The following is a 27,760-nucleotide window of genomic DNA, read 5'->3' on the forward strand; positions in this document are numbered from 1 at the left end:
ATGGCGGTAAGAAAAGCTTATTGCAAATATACAACTTCATAAATTCTTGTAATGATTTGTCTTAGTGAGGTGCTTTGTCAGTTTGCTTAAAAAAATGTGGATGAGGAGATGAAAAAAAAATGCATTATTCCTATATTTTTCTCCATGTATATGAATTATGCATGCATCTTCTTAGTGGCAAATTAATGTACTAATTTTGGGTGTATTTTCAGAAAGAAAACTAATGAAAAATCTGTTTTGAGGAGGTTACATTAGCCAGAAAAATTAATGGAATTGGCAACATTTACAGTTAAAGCTTTGGTTAGGTTTTTTTGTTTTTGTTTTGTTTTGTTTTGTTTTGTTTTTTTGTTTTTTTAATGTTGAAAATGCCATCCCTTTGAAACTCTTGACTCATTTCTTTCATGTTCTTATCGTGTAGATAGATGTTCAGCAACTGTCTGCCAAAGCTAATTTACAATTTTCTTCCCAAAAAAGATCAAATTTTTTTTTTTCCCCAAACATTTTTAGTCACTACCTTTAGGATTTTTCTCTGGAAAAAAAAAAAAAGGAGTGTTGTCTGAGAATATTTTTCAGTGACAACAAAAATACTAAACGCTTTATAATTGAAAAAGTAAGCAAAACAGAAAAATTAAATCACAATAATATTAGTGTTATAATTTTAACATTGGAGATACTTACTCTTTCAGAAAGGTGCTAGTTTAATGATTTCCTTAACCTTAACCTGCTTTCTGTGGTTGTAAGACTGAGGATTTCCTTGGCAGAGAATCTGGCTCAGTGACAACACAAATTTGGCAGGTTCCTGGAAACCTTTTGTTTTGTAGTTTGAAACTGCAGCTTGCTGATGCTGATACGCCCCGCAATCTTTTTATGTTCTGTCATTTTGTTGGGGTCATTAGGTACTGTTTTAAAGGAAGCTAGCATTATATTTCAAAATATTTTTTCGCTTCCAGGCATATAGCTGTAGTTACCAAAGATGAGAAGCCCACTAAAAACACTTCTGTCCCACAATACATTTTTATTCTACTCTGATGTCTCTTTTATTCCTAAGTTGATAGAGCCTTCATTTTGATTAACAAAACAAAAGTTTCATAGCTTTAGTTGGTATGAAAATTGTTAAATTATACCTGATTTTTTTTTGCACATTATAGTCATGTTTAAAAGGCTTTCTTTCAGAAGATACTCTCATCACTGAGATGCAATGTTTAAGAGGACACTGGGTGTTGGGAAAGAGAGAACGCATAGAAACTGATAGAAATCATGTGAATGGAGACAGGCAGGAGAGACAGGCATCTGGTGATCTCTCACACACACAAAATAAATTGATTTATAACTGAAATTATAGTCTAAAACAGCTCTGTCGTGGATCCTAGACCCTCTGCAGCGTGCTGTGCTTTCAGAACTTCAAAATAAATAGTAAATGATCAGATAAGTGTGAAACAGCTTTAAGTAAGCCCCCAGAGAGCTCTCTACCTGCCTACATCTGGCGAAAGGCTTTCCATGCAGGTCGCTACAGGGAATACATTGAGGAGACTTCTCAAATTTTGGAGCTGAGTTTGTATTATTTTCTGAAATGACTTTTGACTAGTTATTGTATTTTAAAGCAAAGGAAGCAAGAAAAACAATATCACTTGCAGTCAGGTTCAGGTATTTTATATATATATATATATACATAAAATATGAATATATATATATATTTTTTTTTTCATACAGAAACCACTGGAGGGGAAAAAATGGATCACATGCTGATTCTGGGGAGGGGTTGGTGGTGCTGTAATTTAAAACAGAGATGACTGTAGTAAACTGACTCTTAGGTTTCAATTACCTTCAGTGGTCATTCTCTGCTTAGTGAAAACTGAGAATATTGGAATTTGATGCTATAAATATTAGAGTAATGGGTGAGAAATTTAAAAATACCACAAAAACATCCATAATGGTTGTAAAAGGCACAATATTTTTCTTCCATGAAAGTTGGTTAACAGTTCAATGCTGCTGCAGATGGTATTTTTTTCATTCTTTGAATGTGTGGAAAAGTCAGTTGCCTCAAATCCCAATACAAAAATGCGATTATTTTCATTTTTTCAAATGTTTCCAGTTCTTAAGCACATGCATATATTTTGAAATAATGAAATGCATTCCCCTCTGTGCATTTCTGTGCTTAAGGTTATGTTGTAAATTTATTTTGACCTTTCTGTATGTGCTTCAGACTTGCTAGTTCAGATGGCTACATAACTTCATTGGGGGGTGATCCTATAATGGAATAAAGCATCCCTCTTGCTTTGAATTTTAGGGTTTTCCTTTTTTTTTTTTTTTTAATGACTTTAAGAATGCTGCATGGTATATTTGCATAGAAAGAATGTTCTTTCAAAATTTTACTTTAGGATAAATTTCCCTTTTTGGAAATGTAGGCCAAAGATGTCAGCACTTTTGTCACTCTTGCCATCAATCAGGCAGTTTAAAACTTTCTACTTGCTATCATCTGTAATAATCCTACTTCTTCTATTTGGGAATGTGTTTCAAGTTGATAAATAACTCTGCTTTAAACTTGAGGCACTCTTAGTAGAAACGTCTACCAAAACATGTCTTCAAATACAAGAAACAAGACTTATGATTTATAAGAATCCTTAATAAATCAGTCAGATGAGACTATTTACAAAGCTTGTTTAAAATTTGACTTAAGGGAAATTCAGTAGAACAGGAAAGCATTTGGTAATTTTTCTTTGCACCAGGAGTCACTCAAAGACTTAATTTTTCTTTGAGCACATTGGTGCACTTGACATGCAGAATCGTTGCTGTTCTTATTGTTTTATGATGTGGACCACAAAACTTACATTATTATTATAATTAGAAAGAGGCTCACTGCTACAATCATAGAGGCAAGAGGTAATTCTTAAAATTACAGAGATCACACCATATAAGAACAACTTTGTGAGAATCCAGTTTTTAATATAGCAACTTAGCACAAATTTGTTAGCCTTTAGATAAGGCTTTTCTTTCCATCTGAAAACATTTCCCTTTACATACCTGATAATCTTCCAAAAGACCTAGCAGATCACCTGTCAGTGACATTAACTCCTGGTCTTGGAATCCTAATGTGAATATCAGTACATACATACATACAAAATCTTGGTTGGTTTTTTTTCCTGTCAGTGCATGCAAACAGTTGGTCTCTTTATTCTATTTATTCTATTTATTTATTTATTTATTATTTATTTTGTTTATTTTATTTATTATTTTATTTCTATTTATTCTCTCTATTCTCAAAGTATAGGTTTCATATCACCTTCCTCAAAATTACCTTGGACATTTATTAAATAATAAGCTATCACAACTTTGATAAGTCAGGAATGCTTCTCTGAGTCATTAGCAGTAAGAGATTGTGGAACAGGAGAGGGAAGAGAACTGAGGCAGAAGGAAGAGTGTTTGCAAAGGTCCTGTGGGAGGGAGGAAATAAGGAATGCATGAGACTAAAAGGACAGAGGGATTAAACCCTAGAGACAGAGGAACGATGGAGGGGAATCTTCTCTGAGATTCACTTACGTTACCAAAACCATCCCCTAAGCAAGGAAAAATGCAGAGCTCATTTACTTAGGTTAAACCAAAACATTTTGTGTGCTATTTGTGACAGTGTGAAACAGCATGAATTTCTGGAGAAAGGCCAACATTGGTTGTGTAAAGCTCTGATGATCTTTTTTTCCCTAAGTCATCAATGAGTCCAGTAGTCTCTATGGACATTTTTCAGTCTTATCCGACCTCGGCCTACCTTGCTACAACCTCAGTCCCAATGATTTGACGTAGTGATATCCTAACTTAGAAAAGACACTTGACAGAGAAAAGTGACAGTCCAGAATTCTTGTACTCCCGTCATTCTTGAGCACTCCTCACCTGGGTGGCTACCTGAGGTGGTGGGCCCGAACCTGCACGCCCGGCAGCAGGCCTCTGGTTATGTGAACAGAAGTAAATCCTGCATGAATCCACATCTGTCTCATGACGTGTGAAAGAAGATGCTGTAACCAACTGGTGACCTTTGCAGCATGATCACAGCGAGATCACCTGTGCGGCTCCTTGGCATCTCTATTTCAACTCAGTTTTGTTTTTGTTGTTGTTGTTTTTTAATTAAAAACTTGTCAAATTCATGACTAGGTGAAACGAATAATCATCTTTACTGATATAGATATATGTATATATACATACTATACATATACATATATATACACACACATACTAGGAAGGAATCTGAGGCTTTGGCTTTGCTTTATGTTAACGTTTATCAAAATGACTCCAGTGGGAAAAAACATCTGAGGATGTTAAAGACAATTTATGATAAAAGAGTCTCTCATTAAGTAAATTTAGAACAACACTGATTATTTGGGCTTCTTTTTCTCTGATTTTTCCCAACTTTTAATGTGGAAGTTCACAGTGTAGTTCTCTTCAGAAGGGGATGGATATTACATTTTTAAGTTTCACTTGTCTAAATAATTCTTGCTGTAATGTTTTTTGAAGACCATATGGAAGACAAGTTCAACAGGACACTTAGGAAAATGCTTCAACGGGACACTTTTGGGAAAAACTAATGTCACATTGGTTGTCATTCCCAAAGGACTTTGAGAAAAAGAGTTTTTGCCAACTGCACATTACACATCAGCACACTTGGTAATAAGGGGAACAGTAGCATGCATTGTCACGACAATATTAAAGATATGTATCCTTATGATCTACTGTTGGAATTAGATAGTATCTCTCTCTTATTAAGCAAGCATGTTATAGCAGGGTGCGTCCAGTCAAGAAATATAACCACACAACAGGTTAGACAGGGGAAATTTAATATGAAAGTATAACCACTACAAAAAAAGTGTAACCCTAATATATAAGAAAACATTTTATGGTATCCTAGGGCTAAGGAAGAGTAACCAAGGAAGGACAAAATTACAAAGGGTTCAGACTTTGCTGGAGAAGGTATGGTGCAGCCCCCAAAGGGCAGAGCACCTTGCTGATTTAGACAGACTGGAGGTCCTCTAGAGTTTCTAGAAAGCAGGAGGCCACCCTCCAGGGTGCACACTGAACAGGGGATCTGCAACTTCCATGCACTGGAAGTCATAGCAACTATCTCAGCAAGAGGCATTCAGAGCATGGGGGCTATGCAGAGGATGACAGAAGGAGTAGCAGATCTGTGTTTATTTCCTGGGCCACAGGCAGGCTTGAAGAAGCAACCTCTGCTTTCTGTGACACCCTCCAGGTCAATGACAGTATAGGATTTATTCCATGTTGAGAAAGCTAGGAAAGATTAACCCCAGACCAAGGCTGTAAGATTATAGGGTGGCATTCTATCCCTGTGACTGGGCGGGCTCCACTGGATGTTCTCACATCATACAACCCCTGATACATTTCCTCGCAGGAAGTTGCAGAAAGCCTATTCCTCCTGCACTGACCCTCCAGCGCCCTCTACTGAGAAAGGTGAATATTGTACACACTTTAAAGGAGAAATAGTTAAAGGAATTCAGCATTTTATTGAGGAGCATGTGTCGAAGACTACACTGGGGGAGCTGAGAGGCAATCATTTGACAACTGACACAGATGTCATTTAATCATTCATAATGGTGGCCTCTGCAGCAGCGTGACTCACAGTCCTGTGTGCTGGTACTGCTGTTTATGTGTCTCACTAGGCCCTCTAAGTAGAATAAAACTTGGAGTGATTATCAAATGACTTGCATGTTTTATAACACCTTATTTTTAAGTAATCTAGATTTACAGAAAGTTGCCAAGGCTGTGCAGAGCGACCTAGCAATCACTACTTAGTTTCCTTCAAATGTGACATCTTATATGACTGTATAGTCATCTATAGTTAGGAAATTAACATTGACATGATATGTATATATAGTTTATATATGTATATATAGTATATATAGGGCATTTTATCCTCTGTAGTTGTTACATTTTTACTGTAGTTGTTAATTCTTAATTCTTTATAGTCATAGCAGTGGAGAGCAGAACATTGCCAACCCCACTTCCCCAAAGGTCTCCCTTGTGCTACCTCTTCATAGTCATAACTACCTCGCCTTCCACATTCACAACCCTTATTCAGCATATCTATAAACCATCATTCAAGATTGTTATGTAAATATTTCAAGAATGTTATATAAAGGAAATCAAGTAGTATGTGATTTTTGCAGGTGGGAGGTGGTACAGAAGTGGTTTTATTTATAGCACAGGGACAGGACCTGTGGGCAAAAAGAGCTGCTGCCCCCACGATTGTGAGGGGTGGCTGGTTATATATACTATGTGGTTGGGGCTGGTAAAGAAAAGGGAGTTTTTCAAAAGGATTTTCATACGTTAAAGAAGACTCACACAATACTGGATACAGGAGGCCTTGGCATTGTCAAGTTAAGGTTGTTTTCCATCCAGCAAGGCATTAACATGAAGGTAGCTGGGAGCTTCCTGGAAGAACATTACACTCTGCCCACTTCAAATATCTGTCAATGAGCCGCAGGTTCTAATAGCATTTAATTGTATCTGCATTTCCTTCTGGAGACTAGGTTATTTGATAGAAATTGTTCTTGTAGATTGGTAAGTCAACTAACAGATGATCCTTTCTACTCAAAGAGGTTTATCTGTGTTGACCACATTGGATTCAGCTGCCTCCCCCACCACTTTTTTTTTTTTTTTTTTAACTTGTCAGAGATTGAGAGAGAACACAAATAGGCAGAGGCAGGCAGAGGCAGAGAGAGAAGCAAGCTCCCTGCTGAGCAAGGAGCCCAATGCAGGACTTGATCCCAGGAACCTGGGATCATGACCTGAGCAGAAGGCACCGGCTTAACCAACTGAGCCACTCAGGCATCCCAAGCTGCCTCTCCCATTTGTAACTCCCCTATACATTCCCCAACTGACCAATATTGACCCATAGGTAGGTACATCTCTATGCCCCTATTCAATAGTATATGATCTTCTGAGCTTGGCTTTTTTTCTCAGCGTAGTATCATTTCATATACAGTTGGAAAATGGTTCTTATGTTCTTTGAAATCGCTAGCTTTTCAGTGATGTTTTTAGATCATTTAAATTTTCTGTAATAATTGATATTATTGGGGCGCCTGGGTGGCTCAGTTGTTAAGTGTCTGCCTTTGGCTCAGGTCATGATCCCAGAGTCTTGGGATCGAGCCCCACATCGGGCTCCCGGCTCAGTAGGGAGCCTGCTTCTCCCTCTCCACTCCCCCTGCTTGTGTTCCCTCTCTCACTGTCTCTCTCTGTCAAATAAATAAAATCTTAAAAAAAATAAAATAAAAATTAAAAAAATTTGATATTATTATTATTTTTAATTGATAACCATGACATTTCAGTTTGTTTTACCTTAGTTTTCCCTGGGTTTTTTATTTGTTTGTTTCCTTTTCTCTGACTTCTGTGAGTTACTTGACTATTTCTTAGAATCCATTTTGATTTATGGTTTTTTTTTTTTCTTTTTAACATATCACACAAATGCTGGAATTTTTTAGTGATTTCTGAGATACCACGTTGTTTATGTATAACTTATCACAGTCTGTTGGTGTCAGTGTTTTGCCAGTTGGAGTGAAATGTAGAAACTTTACCTCTTATTCCTTTACTGTTCCTAATTTATAATGATATTGTTTAAATAACTCCTCTACATATACTGAACCATATTGAACAATGTTGTGCTTTTGCTTCAGCCATCAACCATAGATTAGGAAAGTTAAGAAGAGAAAGTCTAGTGTATTTAAACATGATTTTAAAAATCTTTTTATTTTTCTTTCTTCCTCATGTCCCAAAATTCTTTTATAATTTTCTTTGTATTTTAAGAACTCCTTTAACCATTCTTTTAGGGAAAATTTGGTGGTAATGAATTCTTTTAGTTTTTCTTTAGCTGAATGTCATTTTTCTTTCATTCCTAGAAGGATAATTTTCATAAAAATGGAATTTGGGGTTGGTAGTTATTTTCTTTTAGCACCTGAAAAATACTGTGACTCTTTCTCTTGGCCTCCACAATTTCTGATGAGATGTCCACTGCTATTTAAATTGTACCCCCCACCCAGCCCAGGTAAGGTGTCATTTCCTTCTTACTGCCTTCAAATTTTTTTTTTTTAATTTTGTTTCCTGAAATTGTATTTTGATGTGTCTTGGTGGTTAGCTCAGCTTTTTTAATCCATAGGTTCATGTCTTTTGCCAAATTTGGGTAATTTCCAGACAGGATTTCTTTGACTAGTTTGTTAGTACCACCATCTTTCTCCTCTTCTTCTGGGACTTCAGTGACATGAATGTTAGATCTATGTTATGATCTCTGGCTCTTAAGGTCCTATTATTTTTTTCTTTTTTTCAATGTATTTTCTTTATGTTGTTTACACTGGGTAATTTCTAACATTCTATATTCAAATTCATTGATATTTTTCTTTTGTCCTTTCCATTCACCATCCAGTGAATTTTGTTACTGGTTATGCATATGTCTCAACTGTAAAATTTCCTTTTGATTAATCTTTATATCTCCTAAGATTTTTCCATAGTTAAAAAAAATTTCAAGAATGTTTGTAATTACTCATGGAAATGATTTTATGATGACCAATTTAAAATTCAGGGGTTTCCAGATATCCGAGTCATGTCAGTGTTGATGTTTTTGAATGTTTTTCTCCTTCAAATTAGGTTTTCCTGGTCCTTAATATGACCAGTGATGTTCAGTTATATCCTGGACATTTGGCAAGTTATGTTATAAACTTTGAATCTTACTTATATCTATTTCAGAAGATGAAGGGAGAAGGTTTATTATTTTCAAGTGGGAGTAGAAGTCCAGTTTCCCCAGTTAATCTCCTTTGACTCCTAGGAGAAGAGTGATCCATTACTGTTAGGTGGCACTGAGATTGCACTGATATCAACCTGGTTTCCACTCCCCACCCTCAACCCCAGCATTATTGCTCTCTTTGAGTGTTCCACCGACACCATTGTTGGAAGAGAAACCTTACCAACATGATGGTGAAAGTTGTAGCTGCCAACTCTGTGCTCTCTGATATAAGCAAAGAAGGGAAGAAGGAGAAATATCTCATGACCTCTTTGTAGTGCCAAACTACATGATCCTCACAAGGCCTTCACTGACACACTGGAGAGAGTTCTTACTATTGTGGAGCAGGGATGAAAATCCTGCCTCCTCACTCAGTCTTCTCTGACACCATTATAGTGGTAGGAGGTTGGAGGAGACAACAAGGAGCAAAGTTGGTCTTTTTCAGGGTGTTTGTGATAAATATATAATGATCTTTGTCTGTAGTGCCTGGCACATAACTCCTAAAACTCTTGGAATTTCTGGAGTGAGAAGAGTGTCTTTCGTATGGTAATGAGATGACTGGTACATGGGATCCTATATTGCTTTATGATAGGGATTGTTTACCAGAAAGACAAAAACATGGTTAGAGAGTTAGAACTTTTAACCACAGCCCTGACCTCTAAGGAGGGGAAAGGAGCTGGAGATTGAGTTAATTGCCAATGGCCAATGATTTAATCAATCATGCCTATAATGAAACCTCCATAAAATCCCCTAATAACCTCCATAAAATCCCTCCATAAAATCTAACCCAGAAGTTCTGGGTTGGTGAACACATCAGGGTTCTGAGAGAGCGGTGCTCTAGGAGAGGGCATGGAAGTCCTGTATTACCCACCTCATATCTTACACAACGTATATCTTCCACTTCACTATTCCTAAGTTACATCCCTTATAATGAATGGGTAAGTAAAGTGCCATCCTAATTCTGTGAATCATTTTAACAAATCCAACCTGATAGAGGGATCATAGGAACCCTCAACTGTTAGCCAACTGGTCAGAAGTATTAGTGGCAACCTGGGGCCTTGTGACTGGTCCCTGAGGTGGGGTCCATGTCAGGAGCCTGAGATCTTCATATTTAAAATCTGTGCTAATGCCAGGTGGCTAGTCACAGGACACCTACTTAGAATCCAGAGAACTGGACAATTGGTTGATGCAGGGAAAGAAAACCTCACACATACGCATGTGTCATGAGCAAAAATAGTTCTATATTTACCTGGGGTATGGCAATCATGGTCTAAAATTTTTTGTCGTGCTAAGTTGCCTCATTTCCTGTTTCTTTGGCTAGTGAGGTTTTTCTTGGGGAAGTTCCTCTGTTCCCATAAGGAGTTATTGAGTTACTGTCTCTTTCAGCAACTAGTTCTGGCTATATAAGGCTGAAAGAAAACTCATGGAATTCACCACAATATTGCTCCTTAAATCTCAAAGTACTGGGCACCTTGGTGGCTCAGTGGGTTAAGGCCTCTGCCTTTGGCTCAGGTCATTGTCCTGGGGTCCTGGGATGGAGCCCCACATTGGGCTCTCTGCTCAGCAGGGGGCCTGTTTCCCTTCCTCTCTCTCTCTCTCTCTCTCTCTCTGCCTGCCTCTCTGCCTCCTTTTGATCTGTCTGTCAAATTAAACAAACAAACAAAACAAAACAAAACAAAATCTCAAAGTATCTAGGCAGTCTGCCTTCTCTCTATCTTTCAAAGTCCTCTTATGTTGTGTTTTATATATAATTTCCAGGGGTTTTAGCCATATTTAGTAGGAAGGAAGAGAAAATTATGTCTATTCCATCTTTATCCAGAATCAGAAGTTCCCAATCAGTTTTAAATATAAGATTTTTCTCCTATAGGAGGAAAAAATTGGTTTTCCTCCCTACTTGGCCATTTTTTTTTCTTCCTGGATTTCTGTTCCTAATTCTGCAAGGTTGGCTCAGGAACAATTCTTTCATTAAATAACCTCACAAGGTCACCATCACCAGCTGTGACAATGTCTCAGTCATTCCCTTGCTAATAAACTCTTTTCCGAAGTCCATTTACACATGAGTCACAGACATTTCCAGCATATGTTGATTAGATTCTCAGCATATGCTGATCAGTTTTCCAAACAGATATTCAGGTCTTGTTGAGTGCTACTGTTTTTTGAAATTTTTTTTATAACAAATGACTAATCCAAACTTATTAACTAGCAATATTACTAAAGCCAAATTTTCCAGTCTGTTCAGTCTGTGGGTTTGTGGCTTAAAATATCTTCATCCTTCTTCCAAGCACTCTTATGTGGGAGGCTCATGTGTAGCATAAATATCTGAGCGATTCAAATGATGTTTTAGCAAAAGATAGGGCACAGAATGGAATTAAGAGCTATTGGGGGAGAGTGTCTAATATACCCTGAAAGTTTTATATGCATTATCTAATGTATTTTTCAAAATAAAGCCATGATGTTTAGAAATCCATTTTAGGAACGGAACTTTTGCAAAGTCTCACTATTCATGAAACCCAACTTGAGTTTGAACTCCTACTGTAAGTAGAGCTAGCCAGCAGTCCATGAACCATTAGGAGACCTTTAGATCAATTTAGTGGGTAGCAAGTTGTTTTTGTTTTTTTTTTTTTTAAAGTTAAGGATTTCAGAGAGGAATACATCACCAGATAGTTCACATAGTAAAAAGACAGTATTTAATGAAAGCATAAATTTGTTTCTGATTTTTTTTTTATTTATGTTGTATATGTGCTGAGTCCTAATGCACAGAATGTGTTTTATAATGTGGTTTACAGTCAAAGAAGTCTGGAGCCATTGTATTAGGTGACTTTTTGAGAGGTTTCCAGGCCTTCATCTAAGTGGGATTCTGTTAATACCTTTTCAGGAAAATTCATCATCCCTCAAGAGCAAAATTTATTTGTTTATTAAAATTTTTATTTTTTAAAGCCTCAAATTTGTAGTGTAGAATCTCTGGATTAAAATGGAAAGTAGCTGTTTCTATGGCAAAAATTTATGCTACTGTGTAATTCTTTCTCTGGGATTTGTATTTGTATGTGTAGGTGTGTTTCTGGTAAGGGTGTATTTTGCCATTTGATTTTTTTTTTTCCCTAATTCACCATGGAACTCTAAAACAAGGTGAAATTCTAATCAGGTTCACAATGAGATGTGAATTGAATGCAAAAATTAGGTTCCGGTGGTTAAAAGGGTGGGTTCTGGAGTCACACAGATGCATTTCAAATCCAGACTGTCACTCAGAACACTGGACAAATTACTTCTCAGTTTCCTTACCTGGAAAATAATCATCATAGTAGCAACCTATTCATTGTGGTGATGTTGAGATTAAAATTACATACATACATATATATATATATATATATATATGTATATATATATATGTAATTATTATCAAAGGCATTATAACAAAAACTTAATATCTGTTAGCTATTAGTCTATTACTTGTCAAGTTAAGACATTTGCGGAAACCAGTAATTTCAAGAGAAGTCCTGAACTGTTAGAGGCAGGAAATGAACCTTTTTATTTCATATTAGACTTGTTAAATTGCTCTTTTCTCAGAATATACTAAACAATGAATGAACATTATATAAATAAGTGTTGGGTGATTTTATATAGAAAAGAGAATGAAATCATGTCTTCCTAGTTTTTGTCTCTTTATTTTCAAATGTCCATGGCTGTACAAATCAGTCCGCTCTGTAACCTAAGTTAACCGACATACTTTGGTCAAGTCAAGAGCAAGAAATTATATAGCAAAGCTGGATTTCTCCACTCTCACACAAACCCCAAGAGTTGGCACTCATTTTGAAAATGACTCCCATGTCTGAGTGTATCTTTGATGAAAGATACTTTTGATATTGCAGGACAACCTGGAGCCATCCGTGTTCCCCATACAGAAGGGCTCCCTGATCCTCCTGAGGCAGAAATGGGAATCCAGTGATTACCAGAAAACTGAATGTTGCCCTGGGGGCAGTCGTTGCAGGCTCTTCCAGCCTCCAGAAAAAAAATTGCTTGAACCCAAAGGAGAAGTAGTGTCAGCACATGGACCTGCAGATCCCCCTAGTCTGCCCCACGGTGTAGAAGAGGCCTTGAATGCGGAGCCTGATGGGAAGGACCCCGAGGACAAGAGTGACAACTCCAGGGAATCTGGCTGGCCTGAAGTGCTGAAGGAGGATTCCTTGACTGGTCGGCGCAGGATCGAGCGCTTCTCCATTGCCCTTGATGAGCTGAGAAGTGTATTTGAGGCTCCCAGGAGTGTGAACAGACCAGCTGAGTACTGCCAAAAGGTAAGAATTGAGAGTTGAAATTTATAGTTGACAAGCTAGGCAGCTTGCCTATCCTGCCACTTACTTCTAAGCATGTACTGGAATGTGTGTGTGTGCGTGTGTGTTTCTCCTCACCTATACTCTAGACATGTCTTGAAGCAACCGTGTAATGCTGTGTGAAATATGGCTTCCTCTATCATTGACTTCCTCTATGGTCTGTTCCAGTAGGGGCTCGACCTCCTTTCAGTCCCACGAAAACAGCTTTGATGGGCTATTTCTTTTCGTACATGCCTTGTTTCCATAACTAGGTTATAAGTTCCTTAGAGGCAGGGGCAATTTCTAACCACTCTTTGTACTTCAGACATCTAACAAATGGTGCTGTGTTTAGCTGGAGCTCAGAGAAGATTATCAATAATGGTGTTGAAATGGAACAAGTGAGGGCTTTGGAACCACAGTGAACCAGATTTTAATCCTAAAACCTGCCATTTACTTCTGTAGTTGCATGACACTTAACCTTGAGAATACACATGTCTTAATCTGCTGCTTTTCAGGGATATTGTGAGGATTATTGATACTACATTTAAACTACTAGGCATGGAGTCTGGAATGTTTTGTGGGAGGTGATGATCATGGTTCAGTGATGGTGGTGTACCATCATGTCACATAGGAAACAAGTCTATTACTAAAGAAGACATTTAATCAAATGCAGGAAGATTAGCAACATTATTAATGAAGACCACATTTGTGCTTCTGTTTTCAATTAAAAGCAGCTACTGTTTAAAGTGGAAGTGCTTTAATTTATTGCACCCATCAGGGCCCTTATGTAAGAGATTATAGTTAATTTAATAAAGAATTACTAAATGATCTCAGGTTTTCTGATTGGAAGCAAACTCCAGCTTTGTTAATATTTTTTATCTAGTGACACTAATCAGAAAGGTACAGTCCTACCCTTCTTAATGGATAATCAGCACTCACAGGATTCACAGAAATAGAAAATTTTCCAAAATAAATTATTTTGCTAATACTTGTTCCCAGTTTTCCTATTGGGATATATTTAGTATTTACAATGAGACTATTCTTGTACCTCAAATAACCCTACTTGATTTATTGTAAATATAGAATATGAAGTTATATTTATGAATGAGGTTGTGTTAAAACTAGAGCGTTTCTCAAAAATGCAACTACTTGCCAATCCCTAATTTGAGAACTTTCTTGACTTCCTTTTTATTATACAAGCATAATCCTTTTTGCTTGTAGTTTTATAATATCTTTTAGTTGGAAGCCTAGGGATTGGGGCTTACCTGACATAGATATTTACAATGTCACTTATTTTTTGCATTAACAAATTAAAGAAAGTAAAGCTGTAGAAAGGGTTTCTATTGAATACCTATTGATTTTAGTGTAACAATTTTGGACATTAACTTAAGATAATTGATAAAAGAAATGGCCAAAAGTAGAAAAAATAATCTTTATAAATTAGGTAATATAACTTATCTCATCTGGAGTAGGGGTAAATGTAATAGTAAAAAAATGAAGTATTAATAAGGGTTTCTGTTTGACATGTGAGGTTATTTCTATTGATATGGTATGTGATTTTGGATCTAGTGTCCACAAAAATAATCGTGGAAATTAACTGATATATGAAAACGAACACTTTAGTAAAAATGAAATTTGGTTAGCATGTTTAATATACTTTATTCTAGGTATTCTATGATACTATGTGATAAAATGTTATTTCTCTAAATGTATGAAACATGGATTGTACATTTAGAAATTTCTCATCGACAACAGATACACATGATTTTTAGAATCTGTTTACGTAAATGAGTATTATGAATGTCCACAAAATCCTATATGAATTTCAAAAAGAATTCTATATAAATTTCATATGACTTCTTAACAAGGCCCAAAAAAAAAAAAAAAAAAAAAAGGAGAAAGAGAGAGAGACGGCGGTGAGGAATTAACTGGCTTTCTTCTAATGGATTATTTTGTACGTCGTTAGACATGTGAAAAGAATCCTAGTTCAACTCAATTTGAAATTGTATATTTCACACCAAAACATAGTAATTATGTACAAATCAACCATTTGTTTCTATAGATCTTTTTCTTCCTTTTTAGTTCAATTTTGTTATTATTATAAAGTAATGAGGTAATATTTATTTGCATGAATATGCAAAAATATTTTAGTTACTTTTTAGCTATGATACTTATAAGGCTCTCTGTTGAGATTTTGGTGATGTGGAGAAAGTTATTCAGTGTTTATGATATTAAAAGCAAGGACAGAAAAGTTCTTGCAATTTAGTAAATCATCTCAATAACAAACAGTACATTTCAATGCTGCTGTAGAAGGAAACTCTTCAGCAATAGGTACTTTTTAAGAAAAATTGTATGAAATTATTGGGGTTCAGTGTAGAAATGTGGAATTGTTTAAAATGTGGAATATTTTTATATATGGATGTGTATTTGCAGATACACACATATATTTGTTTAAAGTGTCTTCAACAAAAATCAAAGTCCATCTTTTCAGTATATCCTAGTTTCATAGTTCTTCACGTAATAGCCCTTTGCAAATACTGTATTTTTTTCTTTTTTTTTTTTTTTTTTACAAATTGAAAGTTGATGGCAACCTGGGATTAAACAAGTCTATCAGTACCATTTTTCCAACAGCATTTGCTCATGTCTCTATATCACATTTTGGTAATTTTTGGAATATTGTAAACTTTTTCATTATTATTTTGTCAGGGTTATCTGTGGTCAGGGATTATGGCTTGCTGAGATGATGGTTAGTGTTTTTTAGGAAGAAAGTATTTTTAATTAAGATATTAATTTTTAATTAAGGTATTCTTTTAGACATAGTGCTATTGCATGCTTTGAAAACTATAGTATGGTATTAATATAACTTTTATATGCACTGGAGAATCAAAAAATTTATTTGACTTGCTTTATTGCAATTCTCATTTTGTTGCAGTGGTCTGGAACCAAGCCAGCTATATCTCTGGGATATGCTTATATTTATTTAAAACTGTTCATTTAAGGATTGTTCTGTTTAGAAAAATATTTGTTAATTGAGAAAAAGAAAACCATAAGAGTCAATATTTTTTTCTAGAAGTGGTCAAGCTCATTTAAAAATGGTATCAATCCCTCATATATTCAGAGTATTCCAGAGCTTTTTAAAAAAATAATTTATCATAATATGATTGCAGTAGAAAATTAATGAGAAATTCTTAAAATAATTTTGTCTGATGACATTTTATAAATTCCAAAGAGACATAACCTTTTGTTACCATTTCTAAAACACCCTTTAAAACTAACTTGAAATGAATTTTTAAACTGAAGGTTTTTATGCTCATAAGGCAGACTGTAATTCACACAGAAATGAATTCACATAGGTATTATTCCAAATAAATGATATAGAACAGGATTTTAAAATAGTTTTGAAGAACCGTAGAATTTTAAGATCATTAATCTTGGAATGAATGACATACCTTGCAACACTAAGAAATTGTTATTATATAAGACAGTGTATCAGTTAGCATTTACCATGTAACAAATTACCCCAACATTAGCAGCTTGAAACAGTAAGCCTTTAATATTGTTTACAAGTCTCTCCTGCATCTATGGTCAGTTGCCAAGTCATCTGGGGTCTGACTCTTTAGGATGGCTATAGAGCTGGGACAACTCAGCTCTGCCTCCTGTGGTCCATCTTGCTTCAGTGGGTTGCCCAGATTTATGTACATGCCATAGGAGTTTCAAGAAAGAAAGTAGAACAGCATAAGGCCTCTGGAGGCCTGTATTCGGAACTTACACATCGCTTCTCTATATTCTTTTTTTTTTTTTTTTTTTTCCAGCATAACAGTATTCATTATTTTTGCACCACACCCCGTGCTCCATGCAATCCGTGCCCTCTATAATACCCACCACCTGGTACCCCAACCTCCCACCCCCCGTCCCTTCAAAACCCTCAGATTGTTTTTCAGAGTCCATAGTCTCTCATGGTTCACCTCCCCTTCCAATTTCCCCCAACTCCCTTCTCCACTCTAAGTCCCCATGTCCTCCATGCTATTTGTTATGCTCCACAAATAAGTGAAACCATATGATAATTGACTCTCTCTGCTTGACTTATTTCACTCAGCATAATCTCTTCCAGTCCCGTCCATGTTGCTACAAAAGTTGGGTATTCATCCTTTCTGATGGCGGCATAATACTCTATCCCCAGGGGTACAGGTCTGTGAATCACCAGGTTTACACACTTCACAGCACTCACCAAAGCACATACCCTCCCCAATGTCCATAATCCCACCCCCTTCTCCCAAACCCCCTCCCCCCAGAAACCCTCAGTTTGTTTTGTGAGATTAAAAGTCACTTATGGTTTGTCTCCCTCCCAATCCCATCTTGTTTCATTTATTCTTCTCCTACCCACTTAAGCCACCATGTTGCATCACCACTTCCTCATATCAGGGAGATCATATGATAGTTGTCTTTCTCTGCTTGACTTATTTCGCTAAGCATGATACGCTCTAGTTCCATCCATGTTGTCGCAAATGGCAAGATTTCATTTCTTTTGATGGCTGCATAGTATTCCATTGTGTATATATACCACATCTTCTTGATCCATTCATCTGTTGATGGGCATCTAGGTTCTTTCCATAGTTTGGCTATTGTGGACATTGCTGCTATAAACATTCGGGTGCATGTGCCCCTTTGGATCACTACGTTTGTATACTTAGGGTAAATACCCAATAGTGCAATTGCTGGGTCATAGGGCAGTTCTATTTTCAACATTTTGAGGAACCTCCATGCTGTTTTCCAGAGTGGCTGCACCAGCTTGCATTCCCACCAACAGTGTAGGAGGGTTCCCCTTTCTCCGCATCCTCGCCAGCATCTGTCATTTCGTGACTTTTTTTTTTTAGCCATTCTGACTGGTGTGAGGTGATATCTCATTGTGGTTTTGATTTGTATTTCCCTGATGCCGAGTGATATGGAGCACTTTTTCATGTGTCTGTTGGCCATCTGGATGTCTTCTTTGCAGAAATGTCTGTTCATGTCTTCTGCCCATTTCTTGATTGGATTATTTGTTCTTTGGGTGTTGAGTTTGCTAAGTTCTTTATAGATTCTGGACACTAGTCCTTTATCTGATATGTCGTTTGCAAATATCTTCTCCCATTCTGTCAGTTGTCTTTTGATTTTGTTAACTGTTTCCTTTGCTGTGCAAAAGCTTTTGATCTTGATGAAATCCCAATAGTTCATTTTTGCCCTTGCTTCCCTTGCCTTTGGCGTTGTTCCTAGGAAGATGTTGCTGCGGCAGAGGTCAAAGAGGTTGCTGCCTGTGTTCTCCTCAAGGATTTTGATGGATTCCTTTCGCACATTGAGGTCCTTCATCCATTTTGAGTCTATTTTTGTGTGTGGTGTAAGGAAATGGTCCAATTTCATTTTTCTGCATGTGGCTGTCCAATTTTCCCAGCACCATTTATTGAAGAGGCTGTCTTTTTTCCATTGGACATTCTTTCCTGCTTTGTCGAAGATTAGTTGACCATAGAGTTGAGGGTCTATTTCTGGGCTCTCTATTCTGTTCCATTGATCTATGTGTCTGTTTTTGTGCCAGTACCATGCTGTCTTGATGACGACAGCTTTGTAATAGAGCTTGAAGTCCGGAATTGTGATGCCACCAACGTTGGCTTTCTTTTTCAATATCCCTTTGGCTATTCGAGGTCTTTTCTGGTTCCATATAAATTTTAGCATTATTTGTTCCATTTCTTTGAAAAAGATGGATGGTACTTTGATAGGAATTGCATTAAATGTGTAGATTGCTTTAGGTAGCATAGACATTTTCACAATATTTATTCTTCAAATCCAGGAGCATGGAACATTTTTCCATTTCTTTGTGTCTTCCTCAATTTCTTTCATGAGTACTTTATAGTTTTCTGAGTATAGATTCTGTGTCTCTTTGGTTAGGTTTATTCCTAGGTATCTTATGGTTTTGGGTGCAATTGTAAATGGGATTGACTCCTTAATTTCTCTTTCTTCTGTCTTGCTGTTGGTGTAGAGAAATGCAACTGATTTCTGTGCATTGATTTTATATCCTGACACTTTACTGAATTCCTGTATAAGTTCTAGCAGTTTTGGAGTGGAGTCTTTTGGGTTTTCCACATATAGCATCATATCATCTGCAAAGAGTGATAATTTGACTTCTTCTTTGCCGATTTGGATGCCTTTAATTTCCTTTTGTTGTCTGATTGCTGAGGCTAGGACCTCTAGTACTATGTTGAATAGCAGTGGTGATAATGGACATCCCTGCCGTGTTCCTGACCTTAGCGGAAAAGCTTTCAGTTTTTCTCCATTGAGAATGATATTTGCGGTGGGTTTTTCATAGATGGCTTTGATGATATTGAGGTATGTGCCCTCTATCCCTACACTTTGAAGAGTTTTGATCAGGAAGGGATGCTGTACTTTGTCAAATGCTTTTTCAGCATCTATTGAGAGTATCATATGGTTCTTGTTCTTTCTTTTATTGATGTGTTGTATCACATTGACTGATTTGCGGATGTTGAACCAACCTTGCAGCCCTGGAATAAATCCCACTTGGTCGTGGTGAATAATCTTTTTAATGTACTGTTGAATCCTATTGGCTAGTATTTTGTTGAGTATTTTCGCATCTGTGTTCATCAAGGATATCGGTCTATAGCTCTCTTTTTTGGTGGGATCCTTGTCTGGTTTTAGGATCAAGGTGATGCTGGCCTCATAAAATGAGTTTGGAAGTTTTCCTTCCATTTCTATTTTTTGGAACAGTTTCAGGAGAATAGGAATTAGTTCTTCTTTAAATGTTTGGTAGAATTCCCCCGGGAAGCCGTCTGGCCCTGGGCTTTTGTTTGTTTGGAGATTTTTAATGACTGTTTCGATCTCCTTACTGGTTATGGGTCTGTTCAGGCTTTCTATTTCTTCCTGGTTCAGATGTGGTAGTTTATATGTTTCTAGGAATGCATCCATTTCTTCCATATTGTCAAATTTATTGGCGTAGAGTTGCTCATAGTATGTTCTTATAATAGTTTGTATTTCTTTGGTGTTAGTTGTGATCTCTCCTCTTTCATTCATGATTTTATTTATTTGGGTCCTTTCTCTTTTCTTTTTGATAAGTCGGGCCAGGGGTTTATCAATTTTATTAATTCTTTCAAAGAACCAGCTCCTAGTTTCGTTGATTTGTTCTATTGTTTTTGTGGTTTCTATTTCATTGATTTCTGCTCTGATCTTTATGATTTCTCTTCTCCTGCTGGGCTTAGGGTTTCTTTCTTGTTCTTTCTCCAGCTCCTCTAGGTGTAGGGTTAGGTTGTGTACCTGAGACCTTTCTTGTTTCTTGAGAAAGGCTTGTACTGCTATATATTTTCCTCTCAGGACTGCCTTTGTTGTGTCCCACAGATTTTGAACCGTTGTATTTTCATTATCATTTGTTTCCATGATTTTTTTCAACTCTTCTTTAATTTCCCGGTTGACCCATTCATTCTTTAGAAGGATGCTGTTTAGTCTCCATGTATTTGGGTTCTTTCCAAACTTCCTTTTGTGGTTGAGTTCTAGCTTTAGAGCATTGTGGTCTGAAAATATGCAGGGAATGATCCCAATCTTTTGATACCCGTTGAGTCCTGATTTAGGACCGAGGATGTGATCTATTCTGGAGAATGTTCCATGTGCACTAGAGAAGAATGTGTATTCTGTTGCTTTGGGATGAAATATTCTGAATATATCTGTGATGTCCATCTTGTCCAGTGTATCGTTTAAGGCCTTTATTTCCTTGCTGATCTTTTGCTTGGATGATCTGTCCATTTCAGTGAGGGGAGTGTTAAAGTCACCTACTATTATTGTATTATTGTTGATGTGTTTCTTTGATTTAGTTATTAATTGGTTTATATAGTTGGCTGCTCCCACGTTGGGGGCATAGATATTTAAAATTGTTAAATCTTCTTGTTGGACAGACCCTTTGAGTATGATATAGTGTCCTTCCTCATCTCTTATTATAGTCTTTGGCTTAAAATCTAATTGATCTGATATAAGGATTGCCACTCCTGCTTTCTTCTGATGTCCATTAGCATGGTAAATTGTTTTCCACCCCCTCACTTTAAATCTGGAGGTGTCTTCGGGTTTAAAATGAGTTTCTTGGAGGCAACATATAGATGGGTTTTGTTTTTTTATCCATTCTGATACCCTGTGTCTTTTGACAGGGGCATTTAGCCCATTAACATTCAGGGTAACTATTGAGAGATATGAATTTAGTGCCATTGTATTGCCTGTAAGGTGACTGTTACTGTATATGGTCTCTGTTCCTTTCTGATCTACCACTTGTAGGCTCTCTCTTTGCTTAGAGGACCCCTTTCAAGATTTCCTGTAGAGCTGGTTTGGTATTTGCAAATTCTTTCAGTTTTTGTTTGTCCTGGAAGCTTTTAATCTCTCCTTCTATTTTCAATGATAGCCTAGCTGGATATAGTATTCTTGGCTGCATGTTTTTCTCGCTTAGTGCTCTGAAAATATCATGCCAGCTCTTTCTGGCCTGCCAGGTCTCTGTGGATAAGTCAGCTGCCAATCTAATATTTTTACCATTGTATGTTACAGACTTCTTTTCCCGGGCTGCTTTCAGGATTTTCTCTTTGTCACTGAGACTTGTAAATTTTATTATTAGGTGACGGGGTGTGGGCCTATTCTTGTTGATTTTGAGGGGCGTTCTCTGAACCTCCTGAATTTTGATGCTCGTTCCCTTTGCCATATTGGGGAAATTCTCCCCAATAATTCTCTCCAGTATACCTTCTGCTCCCCTCTCTCTTTCTTCTTCTTCTGGAATCCCAATTATTCTAATGTTGTTTCGTCTTATGGTGTCACTTATCTCTCGAATTCTCCCCTCGTGGTCCAGTAGCTGTTTGTCCCTCTTTTGCTCAGCTTCTTTATTCTCTGTCATTTGGTCTTCTATATCACTAATTCTTTCTTCTGCCTCATTTATCCTAGCAGTGAGAGCCTCCATTTTTGATTGCACTTCATTAATAGCTTTTTTGATTTCAACTTGGTTAGATTTTAGTTCTTTTATTTCTCCAGAAAGGGCTTTTATATCTCTCGAGAGGGTTTCTCTAATATCTTCCATGCCTTTTTCGAGCCTGGCTAGAACCTTGAGAATTGTCATTCTGAACTCTAGATCTGACATATTACCAATGTCTGTATTGATTAGGTCCCTAGCCTTCGGTACTGCCTCTTGTTCTTTTTTTTGTGTTGAATTTTTCCGTCTTGTCATTTTGTCCAGATAAGAGTATATGAAGGGGCAAGTAAAATACTAAAAGGGTGGCAACAACCCCAGGAAAAAATGCTTTAACCAAATTAGAAGAGATCCAAAATCGTGAGGGGGGAGAAAGGGGATAAAAAGAGGTTCAAAAAGGAAGAAAGAAAAAAAAAGAAAAAAGAAAAAAAAAAAAGAAAAGAAAAGAAAAAAAAAAAAAAAAGGAAAACACCTAAGAAAAATGTAAAAAAGAAAAAATATATATATTAGATAAACTAGTAAAAAATCATTAAAAAAGAAAAAGGTAACAGTTAAAAAAAAAAAAAATTTACCCGAAGGCGAGAAAAAAAAAAAAACAAAAAATGAAAAAGAAAAAAATTAAATTAACTGCAAGACTAAAAAAAATCACAGGGAAAAAGCCATGAGTTCCGTGCTTGGCTTTCTCCTCCTCTGGAATTCTGCTGCTCTCCTTGGTATTGAAACCGCACTCCTTGGTAGGTGAACTTGGTCTCGGCTGGATTTCTTGTTGATCTTCTGGGGGAGGGGCCTGTTGTAGTGATTCTCAAGTGTCTTTGCCCCAGGTGGAATTACACCGCCCTTATCAGGGGCCGGGGTGAGTAATCCGCTCGGGTTTGCTTTCAGGAGCTTTTGTTCCCTGAGCGCTTTCCGTAGAGTTCCGGAGGACGGGAATACAAATGGCGGCCTCCTGGTCTCCGGCCCGGAGGAGCCGAGAGCCCAGGGCCGCACTCCTCAGTGGGCCCTCAGAGAACAGCGCCCAGTTACTCCCGTCTGCCTGACCTCCGGCCGCGCTCCGAGCTCTCCGAGCCTGCGACCAGTTCAAGGTAACACCGAGCTGTGAGCTTACTGTCGGCTCTGTCTCTGTAGCCGGCTTTCCCGTTCCAATACCCGCAAGCTCTGCGACACTCAGACACCCCTGATCCTTCTGTGACCCTGCGGGACCTGAGGCCACGCTGAACCCGCGTGGCCTTTGCCCCGGTTTAGCCTCTGGAGCGATGTCCCTCAGCGGAACAGACTTTTAAAAGTCCTGATTTTGTGCGCCGTTGCTCCGCCGCTTGCCGGGAGCCGGCCCCTCCCCCCGGGGTCTATCTTCCCGTCGCTTTGGATTCACTTCTCCGCTGGTCCTACCTTTCAGAAAGTGGCTGTTTTTCTGTTTCCAGAATTGCTGTTCTTCTTCTCTTCGATCTGCCGATGGATTTTCAGGTGTTTGCAATCTTTAGATAAGCTATCTAGCTGATCTCCGGCTAGCTGAAGCAGTCTCAGCCTGCTACTTCTCCGCCATCTTGACTCCTCCTCCGCTTCTCTATATTCTATTTGTCAAAATAGTCACGGGATTAACAATGTGCTAAAGTAGACATGATGGGAGGAATTGCAAACTCACACTACAAGGTAAATGGATATAAGAAAAGAAATAATTATGGCCACTTTGCAGACAGTTGGCCATTGGCAAGTTTATTTAAATCCATTCAAGAATCAAAACGCTTTAATATCATGAATTAATGCAAATATCAGGAGGAGAGTCTAACACAAAAAGATTGATGTTGACAACTATTTTCCAACAAAACTTCTGTCTTTCTCTTCTCTTTGAGTAAATCCACTAGACTGAGAGTAGTTACTGTTCAAGGTAGAATACTGACCTCCCAAAGATGTCCACTTCTCTTAATCCCCAGAATCTGTGAATGTTTTACCTGATGTGGCAAAAGGGACTTTGAAAATGAGATTAAGTTAAGGAACTTGAGCTGCAAAGATTTTTCTGAATTATCCCAGGTGAAAACAGGGTCTTTATAAGAGGGAGGCAGGAATGTCAGAGTGAAAGAGAGTCAGAGAAGGAGTTATGATGCTAGAGAGAGGTAGGAAGGATGAAGGCCATGACTCAAGGAGTGTGGGCAACCTCTAGAAATTGGAAAAGGCAAGGAAATCAGCTCCCCTCTAGGGCATCCATAAGGAATGTAGACCTACAGACACCTTGACCTTAGTACAGTGAAACTTATTTCAGACTTTGGTCACCAGAATTATAAGATAATTTGTATAGTTTTAAATAAGTAAGTTTGTGAAAATTTGTTACAGAATCATTAGGAAACTAATACAATTATTTTATAGGATCCTCAAACATTGTTAAAAATGGTTAGGTCATATGTGATTTTGGACTTTTTTCTGTTCTTCTCCAATGAATATATTCCCATATTTCAAAATTAGATCTTTGATGTCATTCTATTTGTAGTTGATGATATGAATGCTTGTGATGTTATCAGAAACATCAATATATTTTAATTTGGGGTGATCTGTATTTGATAGGAATACCTCATCACTTAAAAGGTGAATTGACCGGAAGAAGAAGGAGTTTGGCAAAGGAGGGAAAGAGAGGGAGAAAGAGAAAAAATATTATAAAGGAACAAATAAACACTAAAACTTTGTGGGATACACTTGTTTCCATTCTTGTTACTTCTGTGGCTGATAAAGTTTCTGTGGAGTATATGTGCAATTTTTAAATAAAACCAATTAAGCTCTACCTAGTCAGTTCAGAACATCATTTAGATTAACTTAGAGTGGAAAAAGATGGTATAAGTTCCTCCTTTTTTCTTCCAAGCTCCCAGTTGTCCATAGAACTGGGACAGTGAGACCAATGAATAAGCTGCCCTCAAGGGATCCCTCAGAAATCAGGAATTTCTTGATTCAATTAATTAATTTTGACTTTTCCTATTCATGTCTTTAGACTCCAAATGGTTAATGATCTGATTTTTCACAGTAGGTTACTTAAATGACTCATGTGGTCATTAGGTCATATGGTCACATGTTTTTTATGCACAGTTGTAATCTTTCTCAAAAACCCTACTCACCTGTGCAATCATGTTGAATTTACCTAATGCCCAAAGAGAAAATATTTCTATCTTTTACTTAAGCCCCTCCGGTTGACAAAGACCATTCATACATGAGATGGACTAAAAAAAAAAAAAAAACAAAAGCACAATTACTACATTTTAGTTGTGCTGTTTCATAATGCATTGGTCCAATCTATTGTATAATTGAAGGCTTGGATGAGAATACGAAGACACAAGGCTAAGGGACTATGGAACTACATGGGCATCAGTGACGAAACAGGATATAAATCATTAAATATGGTATAGTTTCTAGAGTATGTTATTTTCATTCCCTCCAATAATCAAAGCCTCTGGCTTTTCATTTAATGACTAGTTTGTCATTTCCTACTTTTAGTTTTACATAAAATCAGACCTTTGAAAGTACAGGTGAATCATGATTGCAGTTTGGCTCCCACTACAAAATCACCCCACGAGATACTTAAAGTTTCATTTGCTCCAGAAACCCAGGCATGTGGGGACTATGGGATTAATCTAATCGAATGGAATCTAATCTCAGAGCAGGAAAGTTTCTTTTCAAGCAGTTCCCTGTCACAGCCTTCTGGCTCCCTATCTCCCACCCTCCTCTCTAATCAGTGTTCCTGAGATAATTTCTGTCAACCTTGACTTTTTTTTGTAAAATCACTTAACAGGACAGAGGTTTTTACAGTTTTTGAAAAGTATTACTGAAAAAAAATCTGTCCACCAAACTAGAAATAGCTAAATATTTTTTTTTTTCCTATGGGAAACATAGGAAAAACATTTTAAAGATCCTTGAAGAAATAAAGTATTTTTTCTTTGCCTGAAAAATGGGCAAGTAGATTTTTTTTTTTTGTAGAACTGAAGTAAATGTTTTAATGAGAAAGATCATTACTTTTTTTATTGGGGGAATATATGGAATCATAATTTTCATTTCCGCATAGAATATAGGAACATAATATTTGGTGACAAAGCATCAGCTGAAAGCCTTGGCTCAGCTACTTCTCCATCATATAAACTTGAGTGAATTATTTCACCTCATTAATCCTTAATTTTCATGTCTATAAAATGAGGAAATTAATACAGCACAAGATTTTTCTGAAGATAAAGTTATATACTACCTGATGGAGAAGAGGTATTTAAGTGGTAGCACCACATAAAATTTAAGAAATTGTACCAATGTAGCAACCAAAATTTTTTCTATTTTGTCTTCTCTAGCATCACTTCTGTAACTTAACACATGCCTTTGGGAAATTATTTAATCTCAGTGACTTCTGTTTTCTTACCTAGAAAGGTATGTAAAAATAAAAAGGTGCTTTGGGCAAAGAAGTTTTTATTTCAGACACTAGGGTTTCTGATAACACCCTAGTCTTTTACACAGACCCCACACAGAAGGGTTTTCATTGAATATTCAGTACAGCAAATGCTAATGAAACTTTCCAACATGAGTTATAACCTCATTTTGAGATGATGAGACAAAGGACAATAATCTGTTAAATTATAGTTTTGAAAGCTTTGTTGAAACCCTAAACAGAGACACAGTGACACCTTCATTCTCCTTTCCAGTTAATAGAGACAGTCACTGCCATTTAGGGAATCCAAATCCAAGAGAGATGAAGCTTACATGTTATAAAAGTGTTTATTGTATTTACATCCACACACACACACAAAGAAGAAACTTCAAAGTCACCACCAGGATAGGAATGTTTCATTTTATGCAATTTTTTCTCAGTGGTATAATTTGCTTTCATTTGAAATAATATTAGTACTTTGTTCTTTTTACCCATTTATACATTTATTATCTTACAGTCTGTTGTCCAGTGCTTTATGTTAGCTGGGGGGAGCAGGCAGCTCTGTGATCTGATGGTAAATTTAAAGCTGGCCTTAAAGATGTCTAGAAGTAACCGCCATGTCTTCTCATTCTTGTCTCACAGTGATTTAGGTGGTCACAATATGACATTGTTAAAAAATATAGTTCCAGTAACCACAGAAAGATGGTAAACAATATTGACTCACCTTCATCTGGGAAAACTTTTGTCGGTTTATGGGTGGCATTCTTTGACATTTTACTTGGACTAGTGAGAGTTTTCACCCTTGTGTTATAGGAATATTGATGCTAGCTCTGCTGCCTGTGTTGTGAACCCACTATTTTTTTGCTCATCCTATATTCTCCAGATATTTACCCAACATTTCTACTTACTGACTGAATTAATTCAATGAGCCCCATGTATGATTCTCTTTGCCCTTCCCTGTTCTCCCTGTGCTGATTTTCATATGTGATCATATTCTTGTGGAGAATCCTCTCACTATAAGGATAAGCTAAAGGGGAAATAAAGAAAAGAAATTGATAAAACTCATTAAAAAGGATGATTAAAAGAATTTTGGACTTTCTTCAGAGCCTTTGAACTCCATCAAGAGCCATGAAGATGATGTTCCTGTCCTGAAAGTCCACCAGCAACCCAAGGGCTATCCTGAAATAAGTCAGCATAGGAATTCCTTTGACAATACCCTGAGAGATAAACTTCCATTTACTGTGGAGAAACCTGGAAGAATCCGACTTAACAAGAGATTAGAGTCAGTATCACCAGTAACAAGACATCCTGATATCATGTACCTCCTGATGTGA

The 27,760-nt window shown here is 37.1% G+C and overlaps 1 protein-coding gene across 1 annotated transcript; it reads left to right on the forward strand.

Annotated features, from left to right (window-relative positions):
- Positions 1 to 27,760, forward strand: LOC116597067. The gene is made up of 4 exons (XM_032354331.1): positions 1 to 6; positions 12,637 to 13,059; positions 26,425 to 26,428; positions 27,531 to 27,760. The coding sequence occupies exons 1-4, from the start codon at positions 1 to 3 to the stop codon at positions 27,758 to 27,760; spliced, it is 663 nt and encodes a 220-aa protein (XP_032210222.1).

This window comes from Mustela erminea, chromosome 8 (assembly GCF_009829155.1).
Source record: "Mustela erminea isolate mMusErm1 chromosome 8, mMusErm1.Pri, whole genome shotgun sequence".
Classification (NCBI taxonomy): domain Eukaryota; kingdom Metazoa; phylum Chordata; class Mammalia; order Carnivora; family Mustelidae; genus Mustela; species Mustela erminea.